General features: G+C 48.8%; 4 protein-coding genes across 4 annotated transcripts in view; 3 read left to right on the top strand and 1 right to left on the bottom strand.

The window, feature by feature from the left end:
• FOXG_18811 (uncharacterized protein) overlaps positions 1-1,477 on the bottom strand; it is a 2,149-nt gene extending 672 nt beyond the window's left edge. The window contains exons 1-2 of the mRNA XM_018398949.1: positions 1,142-1,477; positions 27-1,092 (exon numbers count right to left, since the gene is read on the bottom strand). Coding sequence (XP_018239045.1) covers positions 27-1,092; positions 1,142-1,216 — 1,141 coding nt within the window. The 5' untranslated portion in view covers positions 1,217-1,477. The remainder of the gene's footprint in view (positions 1-26; positions 1,093-1,141) is intronic.
• Positions 1,478-2,224: 747 nt separating this feature from the next.
• FOXG_18810 (uncharacterized protein) lies at positions 2,225-3,808 on the top strand. The gene has a single exon (XM_018398948.1). It carries the CDS (start codon positions 2,729-2,731, stop codon positions 3,131-3,133), a length of 405 nt encoding a protein of 134 aa, XP_018239044.1. The 5' UTR covers positions 2,225-2,728; the 3' UTR covers positions 3,134-3,808.
• A 1,496-nt stretch (positions 3,809-5,304) lies between these two features.
• On the top strand, positions 5,305-6,865 carry FOXG_04352 (uncharacterized protein). The gene is made up of 2 exons (XM_018382346.1): positions 5,305-5,749; positions 5,800-6,865. Exons 1-2 carry the CDS (start codon positions 5,717-5,719, stop codon positions 6,316-6,318), a joined length of 552 nt encoding a protein of 183 aa, XP_018239043.1. The 5' UTR covers positions 5,305-5,716; the 3' UTR covers positions 6,319-6,865.
• Positions 6,866-7,212: 347 nt separating this feature from the next.
• FOXG_04351 (ABC transporter ATP-binding protein ARB1) lies at positions 7,213-10,039 on the top strand. The gene is made up of 3 exons (XM_018382345.1): positions 7,213-8,115; positions 8,163-9,304; positions 9,354-10,039. Exons 1-3 carry the CDS (start codon positions 7,528-7,530, stop codon positions 9,478-9,480), a joined length of 1,857 nt encoding a protein of 618 aa, XP_018239042.1. The 5' UTR covers positions 7,213-7,527; the 3' UTR covers positions 9,481-10,039.
• The last annotated feature ends 1,208 nt before the right edge of the window (positions 10,040-11,247 follow it).

Genomic DNA, 11,247 nt, shown 5'->3' with positions numbered 1-11,247 from the left:
AGCCTTCAGGTTATCAGCGGGGACACAGCTTCGGCTCTTGACCATGCAGTCGCAGAGGTCGGAGTCGGGGACAGGGGGGAGAACACTGTTGGCCTTCCAGTTCTTGGACTGCTCGGGGCAGGTGGCGGCCTTGCCAGTGGGCTTGTAGCTGTCCTCCTCAACACCGGAAGGCTTGGCGGCGTTGGCCTTCTTCTGGAGCTGGGCAAAGTCCTTCTGCTTGACAGCATCACCGTTCTTGCTGATCTTGACGAGACCGTAGTCGTTGGCCTCCTGGAAGTACATGTAGACGATACCACCGCTGAAGACATCGGTCATGACCTTCTCCTCGTACAGGGCGGTGGTCTCATCGAAGATACGGCCAGCAGCACCATCGGGCTCGTTGCAACCGTACTCAGCGAAGAAGACAGGAACAGAGTAGTCCTCAAAGAACTTGGCCTGGTCAGAGTAACCAGAGTCCTGCATGCTGCTCTTACCGCACCAAGAGTAGATGTTGTAACCCCAGTAGTCGATGCGGGAGTCGTCATCACCGCAGTTGAAGTAGTCGGCAATCTGCTCGCGAATATCTACATCATCGTTGGAGGCGTAACCGACACCGAGCCAGCGGGAGAACTTGCTCTTGATGTGCTTCTTGGTGTCACGGACAGCGGCCTTGACGAATGCAGAAGCCTGGGTGTTGGAGACGTTGTTGGAGACCTCGTTACCGGCAAAGAAACCGACGACGTTGTCGTACTGGCCAAGCTCATCGACAACTCCGATGTAGCGCTCGTACAGCTCAACATCCCACTTGGGGTCATCACGGTTGATGGAGACGCTGGGCTCAGAAAGATCAGAGATGACGTAGATTCCAGCATCGTCGAGCAGCTTCATGCAGGCCTTGTGGTCGGCCTTGGGGTTGATAGCGTAAGTTCGGATGATGTTGGTACCGAGCTGCTTGAGGAGAGGGATATCACGCTTGCAAGCTTCCTCATCGGCGAGAGGATCGATGTACTTGGTAGTCTTGTCGTTGGTCTCACCAGCGGCGGCGGTATCCTGTTGGTAAGCAACACCCTTCATGAAGAACTGAGTTCCGTTGGAGTAGAAGAGCTTGGATCCCTGGGAATTGTCAATATCAAATCGCACCATCTTGGCCTCCGGCGCATACCTTCATGGTGATAGGCTCCAGCTTGGCGCTGGCAGCCGTGGCCGCCGCAGCGACAATGGCAGCGGAAAACTTCATTGTGTTGTGTATCAAACGGCAAGTAAAAAGAACAGAGAGTAATGAATGACTAGAATGAGGCGATGATTTTACTCAACGCGTAAATTGTTGTTGGAATGCTGAAACCCCTTTTTCCTTCAGTTCGCGACGAATGGGCCGGAAGAGAGGCAATCGGATCGAGTAGCAAGAGCGTTTGTAAATGAGTGTCGGGAAAAGTTAAAAATCGGCCTCAAAGTAACGAGAACCGATAAGAAAAAACGGCGATGAAGAATTAAAGGTTAGCGAAGGTTTGATGAAGGAAGAGAGAAGGAAGATGGAATTCGAGGGATGGGGCGATTTGAAAAGTAAATGGAAAATGGAATGCATGGGGTGGCTAGCACTGACACTAAAGCAGTCTAGCTACGGGACCATCCCTGGGCTTCTGGAGTGGCCCCTTCCCCCCCTGAACTTCAGTTGCCCAAGCCGCTAATTGTCCTGGCAAGGGGTTGGCAGCGGCTGTGTTGTAGTGGAAGAGCGGCACTGTGCCTGCTACGGTGAAGAGGTCGGTCCCCGAAAGCAAGCAGATCCCCTCGAGGATTGACGAATGAACCAACCACGGGACAAAGAACCCCTGTCGATTGCGAGGCGCAGTTCAGAGATTGAAGCTTGTTTGGGTCTTGCCCGGCGCCATCCGTGGCCAATCAGGGGTTGCTGCAGAGGGATCTCATCTTGTTGACGGTGGTATAGTGCTTGGAGTCAATGCACACCGTAGCTCTATGTCGCCTTAGCAAAAGCTTGGCCTCGTCCGGTGCATGGTTTGTTAGTGTCTCACGAGATTGCACTGTACAGAATAGGGGACAATCTCCACCGAATATCCATTCTACGACAAAACATCAGGGGTCTCACCTGGGTTTGGTCTGAGCCGCCATTGATTCTGCATCTCGCCTTGAGCATGTATACGACATTGAATGACACTTGGGAAATTGTCTCGAGTCGCTTGCGGTGGGACTCATTGTCTACGACTTGACCGCGTTCACTTGGCATGATGAATACGGAATTGCAATATTATGATATTAAATGTCTATGTCTTGTCCTCTTGGCTGATAATTTTCGGAAGTTGATTAACAACGGCGGCTGAATTGGGTGCAACGGGTCGAACAATGAGCTTACGTGTGTTCGTGTTGCGTTGATTTCGATTTCCCTTCCGGGATGTGTATGCTCGGCCCGGTTGGTATCTTTGTCTCAAAGGGTTCGTCAATCCTTTCAGAGGCGCGTGTCATTCCTATCGGGGACACTGTATCTCTCACTCCTGTTTCCTGGTTGGTTCCTCCACCCATCGTACTCTGAAACCGATGCAAAGCAGAGCATAGACGCTTGTGCACATCTATGGAGCCCATAATATCCATCCCTGACCCAGCTTGCATTCTGGCATGAGCTTGACTGTGATATTTTTGTACGGTTCTTTGTTATTTCTCCTTGATCAGCGCTGGGACCTGTCTATCATCATCATATATAGTGGTTCAGACGACGACGACTCAAAGCTTGATCGTGTTGATGGATAGACGGAACATGAACAGTGGAGTACGGTTCTGTCGATGGCGGGTCGAGTTGCAGTCATTCTTTTGGATCATCGATTCCATTCCTCTCTCGTATATGCGTCGTCATCATCTTCCGTCGTTCATTGTCCTCGAATCTTGTAATAGACGCTACCAACGCCATAAAGGACCCGACCCCAGGCATCGTGAGTCTTTTGCAGCAATCCATGTTGAGGGCGTTTCTGGTTATGCCGTTGTTCCGGCCGGTCTGCCGAAGTCCGGTGATAGTGGCCGTCGTGGTACACGAGTTCTCCCGGCATCGTTATCCGTATTGTTTATCGTATTGTTATTTTTAATTATATGTGGATTTGATTCAAGTGAATTGCGTGTTCCGAAAGTTTTCTATTCCCATAGACCTTGCTAGAGACCTCACCCTGTTTAAATAATGCTCCTTAGCGCAGGGCGATCTGATGGTTGTCAACCTCTTGAGGCGCATGCCAGACCGATGACTCTAATTGCACTTCACCTGTTCAATTATTGCATCAATTCTGCCACCACTTGCCATTCAACTGAACGAGCCGTCAGCATTTGACCTCTTAGAGGCACCAAAAGGTCCGGCGCCGCTGAATGGGTCCCACCACCGGCCGATCATGCGACTTAATCGCCGTCTCGGTCGGCTGTAGGGTGGCAAATATCACCCTTCACGGCTGAATTTCTTTCATTCTTGCGTCACGCCTATGAAATCTCAGCCTTGGCCCACGGCTTGGCAATAAAGCCTTGCGAAGATCTTGCTTAATATCACAAAGTGTTTCGTGGTGTTGTCTGTTTGTGTGAAGAACGAACTTGCTTTATTGCGGACCGTCAAAGTGGTGGATGCAGGATGGATGCTGATGCTGGTAGCAAGGTCAAAGAACCGAACGCACCAAGACCACTGGATACAGTAACAAGATAGACAAAGAAATGAATCATAACTCGGAGTAACTGAAATTTCTCTTCTTTTCGTACGAGACTTCCTGCAGACTCAGCCTTAAGAACTTGAGGAATGCCTCTACTTTTACACGAGTCTTGGCATCGTCAGATCCTGGCAACGATCGTTGAGTTCGTCATCTATTAGAACGAACCTTGAGAGATGGATTTTCTACAGACACTCCCGCTATCAAGACATGTTATCGATTTCCGCAAGTGACTTGATCATGGCCCGTTGCACTCGAGTCTTGTGTTGTGGATGCAGTCAGGTGATGAGGAGCATGAGGCTGAGATGTTCCATCATTGACAATGGCTTGAGTACCTAATTTTTGAGTGTTCTTCCTTGGCGAAATGGCCTAATAAGATACACTATACATTTGATTCACCCACTAATCATTTAGAGACAGGCAACATCGCGTGCGGCCTCTCACTACTCGCCATGTTCAATCAAGTGTCACTCAACTACTGTCACATGATGTCGCCATGGATGTGTCTTCAAGTGCACATGAAATATCGTGTAACTTTAAAACTTACGCTGATACAGTAAATACATGTCAGTGTCATTTGGCTGAATAAGGCTTATTACTCGTAGTTGTTCTCTCCAGGCAGGTGAAAGTCGTTAATAGGCAGAACCGAGTGAGAGAGTCTCGACAATCATGCGAAGTCTACTTTTTAGGCCATCATGACAACTCACAGACAATGACTTGTTATTAGATCGTCAACATCCGCGTTTCGTCGAGGGTTGGTGATAATCTCGTCGTCTCTTCGTAACGCAGATTATACCTATTTGATGGTGGATGGTAAATCTACCTGATAATTCATGTTGTGGTAATTCTAATGAAGTAAAGTAAGGTACAGATTGTTGCAATGTGTTCTCGCGCGCTTGAAATGCTACATCAAGTCTGTTCTATATCATTATCACATCGGTGCCTAGTCGCACTTATACAAAGGTTGTACGGCTAACTTGCAAAAGAAAGCAATTATCTATTCTCAATTGCGTATTTCAAGAATAATTATCTATCAAGAGATGATACTGCACAAACCGATAAGCACAAAAATCAAGGTCTTGTACTTCGCCTGTCGAAACCGAAGTATCACAATCTGATACCATCCCCACCTGCCATGTCGCAAGCGATATACGCGAATGAATAAGCCAGTTTCATGACATCAGGCCGAGTTTCAATCCTCGGGGCTTATTTCAGGATGAGAACACATTGCAGGACTGTAAAACAAGCTCTATCTTCATTGAACTCGTTGTGGATATACGTGAAGCGAGTGCGTTCTGTTTATGAGAGTAAGGCGAAGCTGGAGTTCATCATGCCAAGACCATTCTCCACGCCCAGCTTTGCACAGACATGCATGAGTGGCCAATATACAGTCTCCCAAGAACCGGGGAATAAGGAAACCAGGTGCAAAAGCTCCGGAGCTCCAGTTCAGAACTCAAAGACAGGCAGGATACCTGGTCTCTTGCATGGAAGACTTGGTGTTGTTGATGTCGTCTGACAAGATGCTCTTTTGGGCTGGCAGACACATCAAGGCCAACCTACACCTTCATGCCGCTGTCACAAAAGTGAAATACCGGTAAGGGTGGGATTATATAAATCTAAAGCTTCTACTCTTCTACCGACCATTTTAGCATCACTCATGGTCTGTGTGATGTTGCGATGCATCAGCTGTCTTACACCCAACATGGTGTGGCTCGGGCACCCACAGCTCAGATCTCGATGTCTATGGAGAAGCTTTGTCGTGGAACTTTCCAACCCGTTCGCTTATTGAACGAAAAGTCCTTGGTTACTATTGCTTTGCTTGTTTTCCAGGCGAAATCCTCGTGGCTAGGGCCTTTCATGATGTAATTCGGCGTCATGTTTTGGAGCTTAGAGGCGTCAGTGAAGGAACACCACCATGATGTCATGGAACCTCGAGTTTGTATATATTAAAGAGCTCAAGAACCTTTTGATATCTGTATCAAGCATATTCTGCAATCTCAATCAATCGAATCACAAGTTGACGAATTTATCTTTCCATCAACACTTCAAACAGCATGTCTCCCACGGCCCCTAGCCACGGTCAAAAGGTAAGCTTTAGCAATATATACTGGCTTTATATCAGAAACTAACCGATCAGATCGATCTCGGTCAGAACGCTCCTGTTAAGCAGGAGGGTGCTGGTACAATCCCCAATGAGTCCCTTGCTGCCGAGTCCTTGAAGGAGGGCGGCGAGTTCACCTCCAACGAGGGTATCCACGGCGAGAACCAGCCCACCTCCAGATCCGAGAACACCAGCGCTGGCCGCAACACCAACATCTCTTCCGCTCCCAGCTCCGGATCTGCCTCAAAGTCCAGCGACTCTGCTCCCAAGTCTCTGGCCGGCACTGCTCCGAGCTATGTCGAAAACCAGTACATCAAGGCTCCTGGTGGACCTCACGGCAAGAACCTGAAGGAGGGCATTGACGATTCGAACACCAAGGATGGTCTGAAGAAGGCCTTGGGGTCTGAGCCTGGTAGCCAGGATGATCCTAGCAGACTTGCCGAGCAACAGTTCCAACAGAACCAGACTGCCGCTGGTCGGGATGCTGGTCCCAAGCAGAGTGAGCTTGAGGGCAAGACTGCTTTCGATGCTCTTAATAACGAGACTTCCTCTTAATTTGGGGATGATAATATCTGTACTATAGCGACTGTTCAATGATGAAATGACTTCATGAAACAATAACGCTGGCCTGTTTCTGTGATACAATTTAGTTAATGATCAAGAGACGTTCATGCACACGTTTTATGAACAGGAACTCATGTTCTATATGACATCGTCATGATTAGAGGGGTATCATGTCGCAGGATATCTACCAACTTCGCGTAGTTGGACGTAGTCGCTTGGCGTATCAGGCCGTTTCCCTCTAAACTAGGTGAGGTCAAGCAAAAATGAGTAACATCACATCGAACGAGGCGAGCATCAGCTTCAGTTCATGACGATAAGTGACAGGTTCGGCTGCAAACAGTGTAAGTGCCTGATACACGAGCACAAGGATTGAGCCAGCGGCTATTTCCAGGCGCAACAGGCGGCAGTCTCATCTTCAGGTGATAACGCCTCAGATAGTGGTGAGTTGCTGTAAAGAGGCAAAGTTGACTGGTACGTTTTTACCAACTCGACCGGTAAGTCCGAGTCGATACATCCAATCGAGAATTATGAGTTTGTATGCAAAGCTACGGATTCGCCGCCCTTCAAGGTTGCCTGCACGAGAAGAAGATGGCGGGCAGTGTGAAAATCCTAAAACTCAACAGCCAATCATATTGGGCGGATTGATGACGTCAGGTCAGGAAAAAAAATTAAAATTTGGGGTTGATAGAGGAAGATAACAGCAATTTACCGCAAAAAGCGCAGAATAAGTTGAGAAGAAAGTCTAAGCAAGTTGGGTTCTCTGTGTACTAACTCAGTTATCAAGAATATTCTATAGACTGGTCTCATTAAACTTGCAGCTTATCGGAAATAATACAACTTGATGCCTTAGTTGGTGCCTGACTCTGTCGTCAGTCAAAAAATCTGTAAATCTGCCCCACCAAATTAAAAATTCACCCCGCCTTCCTCTGAGCACAACCACTGTAGAAGTTGAACCGGGAACTGACTGGAACCGCCACACTCATTGTTATTTGCTTGGCTGGTTTTTTCTTTGTCGGTCAACTTAACTTTTCCATCTCACTCTCTTCTTCCTCCCTCTTCATCGAACGGTCATTATCCAAACCACTTCATATACCCCGGTTTGGACTTGATTTCTTAGACGGACATCCTCACCCCGCCAACAGTTTCCGTTCTTTCAACCCCGCGGTCTTTTTTTTTTTCTTTCCTACACACATCTTCATCATGGCCCCCTCTTCATCCAAGGAGAAGCGTCTCGCCAAGAAGGCTGCCGAGGGCAAGCTCAAGGGCAAGAAGGGCAAGAAGACTGAGGAGCCTGAGCTCGATGCCCACGGCAACCCCATCAAGGACGATGATGCCCCCGCGACTTCAGGCGCAAAGCTCGAAGAGGTGAAGCGTCTCACCGAGCAGATGGACAAGCACGGTATCTCTGACCGTGTCACCACCGGTGTCCTCGCCTCTACCCAAACCAGCAAGGACGTCAAGATCACCAGTTGTTCTCTGGTCTTCCACGGTCGAGTCCTTATCACCGATTCCACTCTAGAGCTCACCTACGGTCGACGATACGGTCTTCTCGGTGAGAACGGCTGTGGAAAGTCCACTTTCCTCAAGGCCATCGCCGCCCGCGAGTACCCCATTCCTGAGCATCTCGATCTCTACCTTCTCAACGAGGGTGCTCCTCCCAGTGACCTCGGTGCCCTTGAGTGGGTCGTCCGAGAGGCTGAGCTGGAGCTGGAGCGTCTCGACCACCAGGCCGAGAAGCTTCTTGAGGACGAGGGTCCTGAGAGCCCTGTTCTCCTTGATCTCTACGAGGTGAGTTAATCCACAATATTACCAAAGTGCCATCTAACATTTTACAGCACATGGACAAGCTTGATCCCTCAACCTTCGCTACCCGTGCTTCCCTTATCCTGACTGGTCTCGGTTTCAACAAGAAGACCATCCACAAGAAGACCAAGGACATGTCTGGTGGTTGGCGTATGCGTGTCGCCCTTGCCAAGGCCCTCTTCGTCAAGCCCTCCGTTCTCCTTCTCGATGACCCCACTGCTCATTTGGATTTGGAGGCTTGTGTGTGGCTCGAGGAGTACCTCAAGAAGTGGGAGCGAACTCTCGTCCTCGTCTCCCACTCTATGGATTTCCTCAACGGTGTCTGCTCCAACATGATTGACATGCGAGGCAAGCAACTCATCTACTATGGTGGTAACTACGACTCTTACAGCAAGACTCGAACCGAGAACGAGACCAACCAGATGAAGGCCTACCAGAAGCAGCAGGATGAAATTGTTCACATCAAGAAGTTCATTGCTAGCGCTGGTACCTACGCCAACTTGGTCCGACAGGCCAAGTCCCGACAGAAGATTCTCGACAAGATGGAGGCCGATGGTTTCATCCAGCCTGTCGAGCAGGACCGTGTCTTCACTTTCCGTTTCGCCGATGTTGATAAGCTCCCTCCTCCCGTCCTGTCATTCGATAACGTCACCTTCTCTTACTCCGGTAAGCCTGAGGATGATCTGTACCGCAACCTCGACCTTGGTTTCGACATGGACTCCCGAACTGCCCTTGTCGGCCCCAACGGTGTGGGCAAGTCTACTTTGCTCCGCCTCATGACTGGCAAGCTTTCTCCCACAGGCGGTGTTGTTACCCGACACACTCACTTGAAGCTTGGTCTCTACTCTCAGCACAGTTCCGAGCAGCTTGACTTGACAAAGTCTGCTCTCGACTTCGTTCGCGACAAGTACAGTGAGAAGTCTCAGGACTACCAGTACTGGCGTCAGCAGCTCGGCAAATACGGTCTCAGCGGTGACTCTCAGACTGCCCTAATGGGTACCCTGTCTGAGGGTCAGAAGAGTCGTATCGTCTTTGCTCTGTTGGCTATTGAGAGCCCCAACATGTTGCTTCTTGACGAGCCTACCAACGGTCTGGATATTCCTACCATTGACAGTTTGGCAGATGCCATCAACGCCTTTAGCGGAGGTGTTATCGTCGTTTCTCACGATTTCCGGTAAGCACCATTGAATCTGATTGTAATGAATGATGACTAACGATAATAGATTGCTCGACAAGATTGCCAAGCAGATTCTCGTCTGTGAGAACCAGACTATCCGCACATGGGACGGTTCCATCTCCGAGTACAAGAACTACCTCCGAAAGAAGATGATCAGCGCCGGAGCAGTCTAAGGCGAAAAAGTTTTACGAATTTTGATTTTATCTGGCACGAATGCATGAAAGGAAATTGACTATAGAGGATACTGAATCCACAAAAAGTTGATGAGAGTGCCATTGGCAATCATGTGGGTATTTTCATGGGTTTAAAGCGGCGGCGGCGCGGGTGGCTAGACCATCAGGATACTTGATACCTTATGATGGAATGAGACGGCCACGACGAACGACGCTACAGGACGCATGGCCATGGCCTCAGTAGAGAGGCCCGGAAGCGTTCATGAAGATGTGGAAATGTTCACGGATAGATTTCTTTTTTCTTTGGGTCTGGCTGTTTAAGCCTTGAGTACGAATAAATGGACTCCATTATAATTACTTGCATTTTTGTGATTTTTGTGTTGGATGAAATCCATTATTCGAAGATGTGGGTGGTTGTTGTGATGCTCGTGATCTGAGACTCGGCAGACTCGAGGCCGAGGTAAGGCTGCTGAAGAATGCGAGTTACGATGCCATCTATCGGCGAATAATTTCTGGCATTAATAAAATTGATAATTGTTATGCACATGCTCATCTCGTGGTAGGGCTCTTCAAGCTCGTGTTGTTCGTGTTATAGTTCATCCATTCCCTTGTTATCGGTGGTTTCTGGCATAACGATCGTCAAGGCTGAGAATGAGCCGGCTAAATGAGCTTCAGCCTTACAACGTTTGTCTCACCATCAGTGGTAATTGAATAGACTCAAGCAAGTATTGTGCCTAGGTATTTTTACACCAACAGATCAATACAAACAAGTGCATTCTCATAATACTGAATGATGTGGTCATCCAAAAGTCAACATTCCTCTCCTCTACCCTACACAAAATGACAGACATATCATCTTGAAGCGATCACCGGAACCTATCCCCGCTGCCGGTGACTGGGGATGGGCTGATGGGGAACCCAAAACGGGGTTAACGCTGTAGAGTTTAGCGTTGAGTCAGACCCACATGGAACGGGGGCCAACGGGACAGGGGAACGAGACTTGGGACCTGAAAAAAAAGAGTGAGAAACGAGTCTGACGCGGAATCTGAGTGAACATCGTGTTCGCGTGTGCCTTGATTTGGATGGAGCTGTATTCGCACGCACGCACGCACGCACTTGAATTTTGCCGTGATTACTATGAGGGTTTTTAGACAACAGCCAGATCAACGCATCAGATGCAGCCAGACACCTGTCATATTCAATGACTCAACACTTAGCAGAGCATAGGTACTGACTTATAACCCCAAATTCACATTGAACCTATCACCAATTCCTCTTTAGGGAATCGTGCCTTGGACGGGTCGGTGATACACAATTACAAAAATAGTCGCTTTGATTGCTTCACCATTGACTCGATCTTGTTGTGCATGCAAATCTCATTTCAGTGGTGGTATTTTAGCACGTCAAACCCCCTAGAACCCTCCGTTCGTGCAGGTCCTCAATTCCATCGCCGTCCCTCGATCAGCTTCTGCATCAACTCCTCTTGTCTCTTCTCTTCCTGGTTGACTCTCCCGCCGTGTTAATAGGCTTTGTTATCTCCACTGCCGCCCACACCACCACCGTCGTCATTGTTCATCACAGAATATACGCCTTGATTAATGCAGACAGACGCTGTAATTATCCTGAGCAAGTATCCGTATCTTTGCTTGAACCATCACTATAAACTCGGCTCGCCTCGCTTTGCCTTCCAGGGTATCCGTACCTTGCTTGACTGTTGATTGACTGGGCTGGGGCTGTCACTCCAGCTCCCGCCATCACCACCTCATT

The sequence above is a fragment of the Fusarium oxysporum genome, chromosome 4 (genome assembly GCF_000149955.1).
Source record: "Fusarium oxysporum f. sp. lycopersici 4287 chromosome 4, whole genome shotgun sequence".
NCBI classification, from domain to species: Eukaryota; Fungi; Ascomycota; class Sordariomycetes; order Hypocreales; family Nectriaceae; genus Fusarium; species Fusarium oxysporum.
Note: the sequence above shows the minus strand (reverse complement) of the source record. Positions and strands in the feature narration are given on the sequence as shown.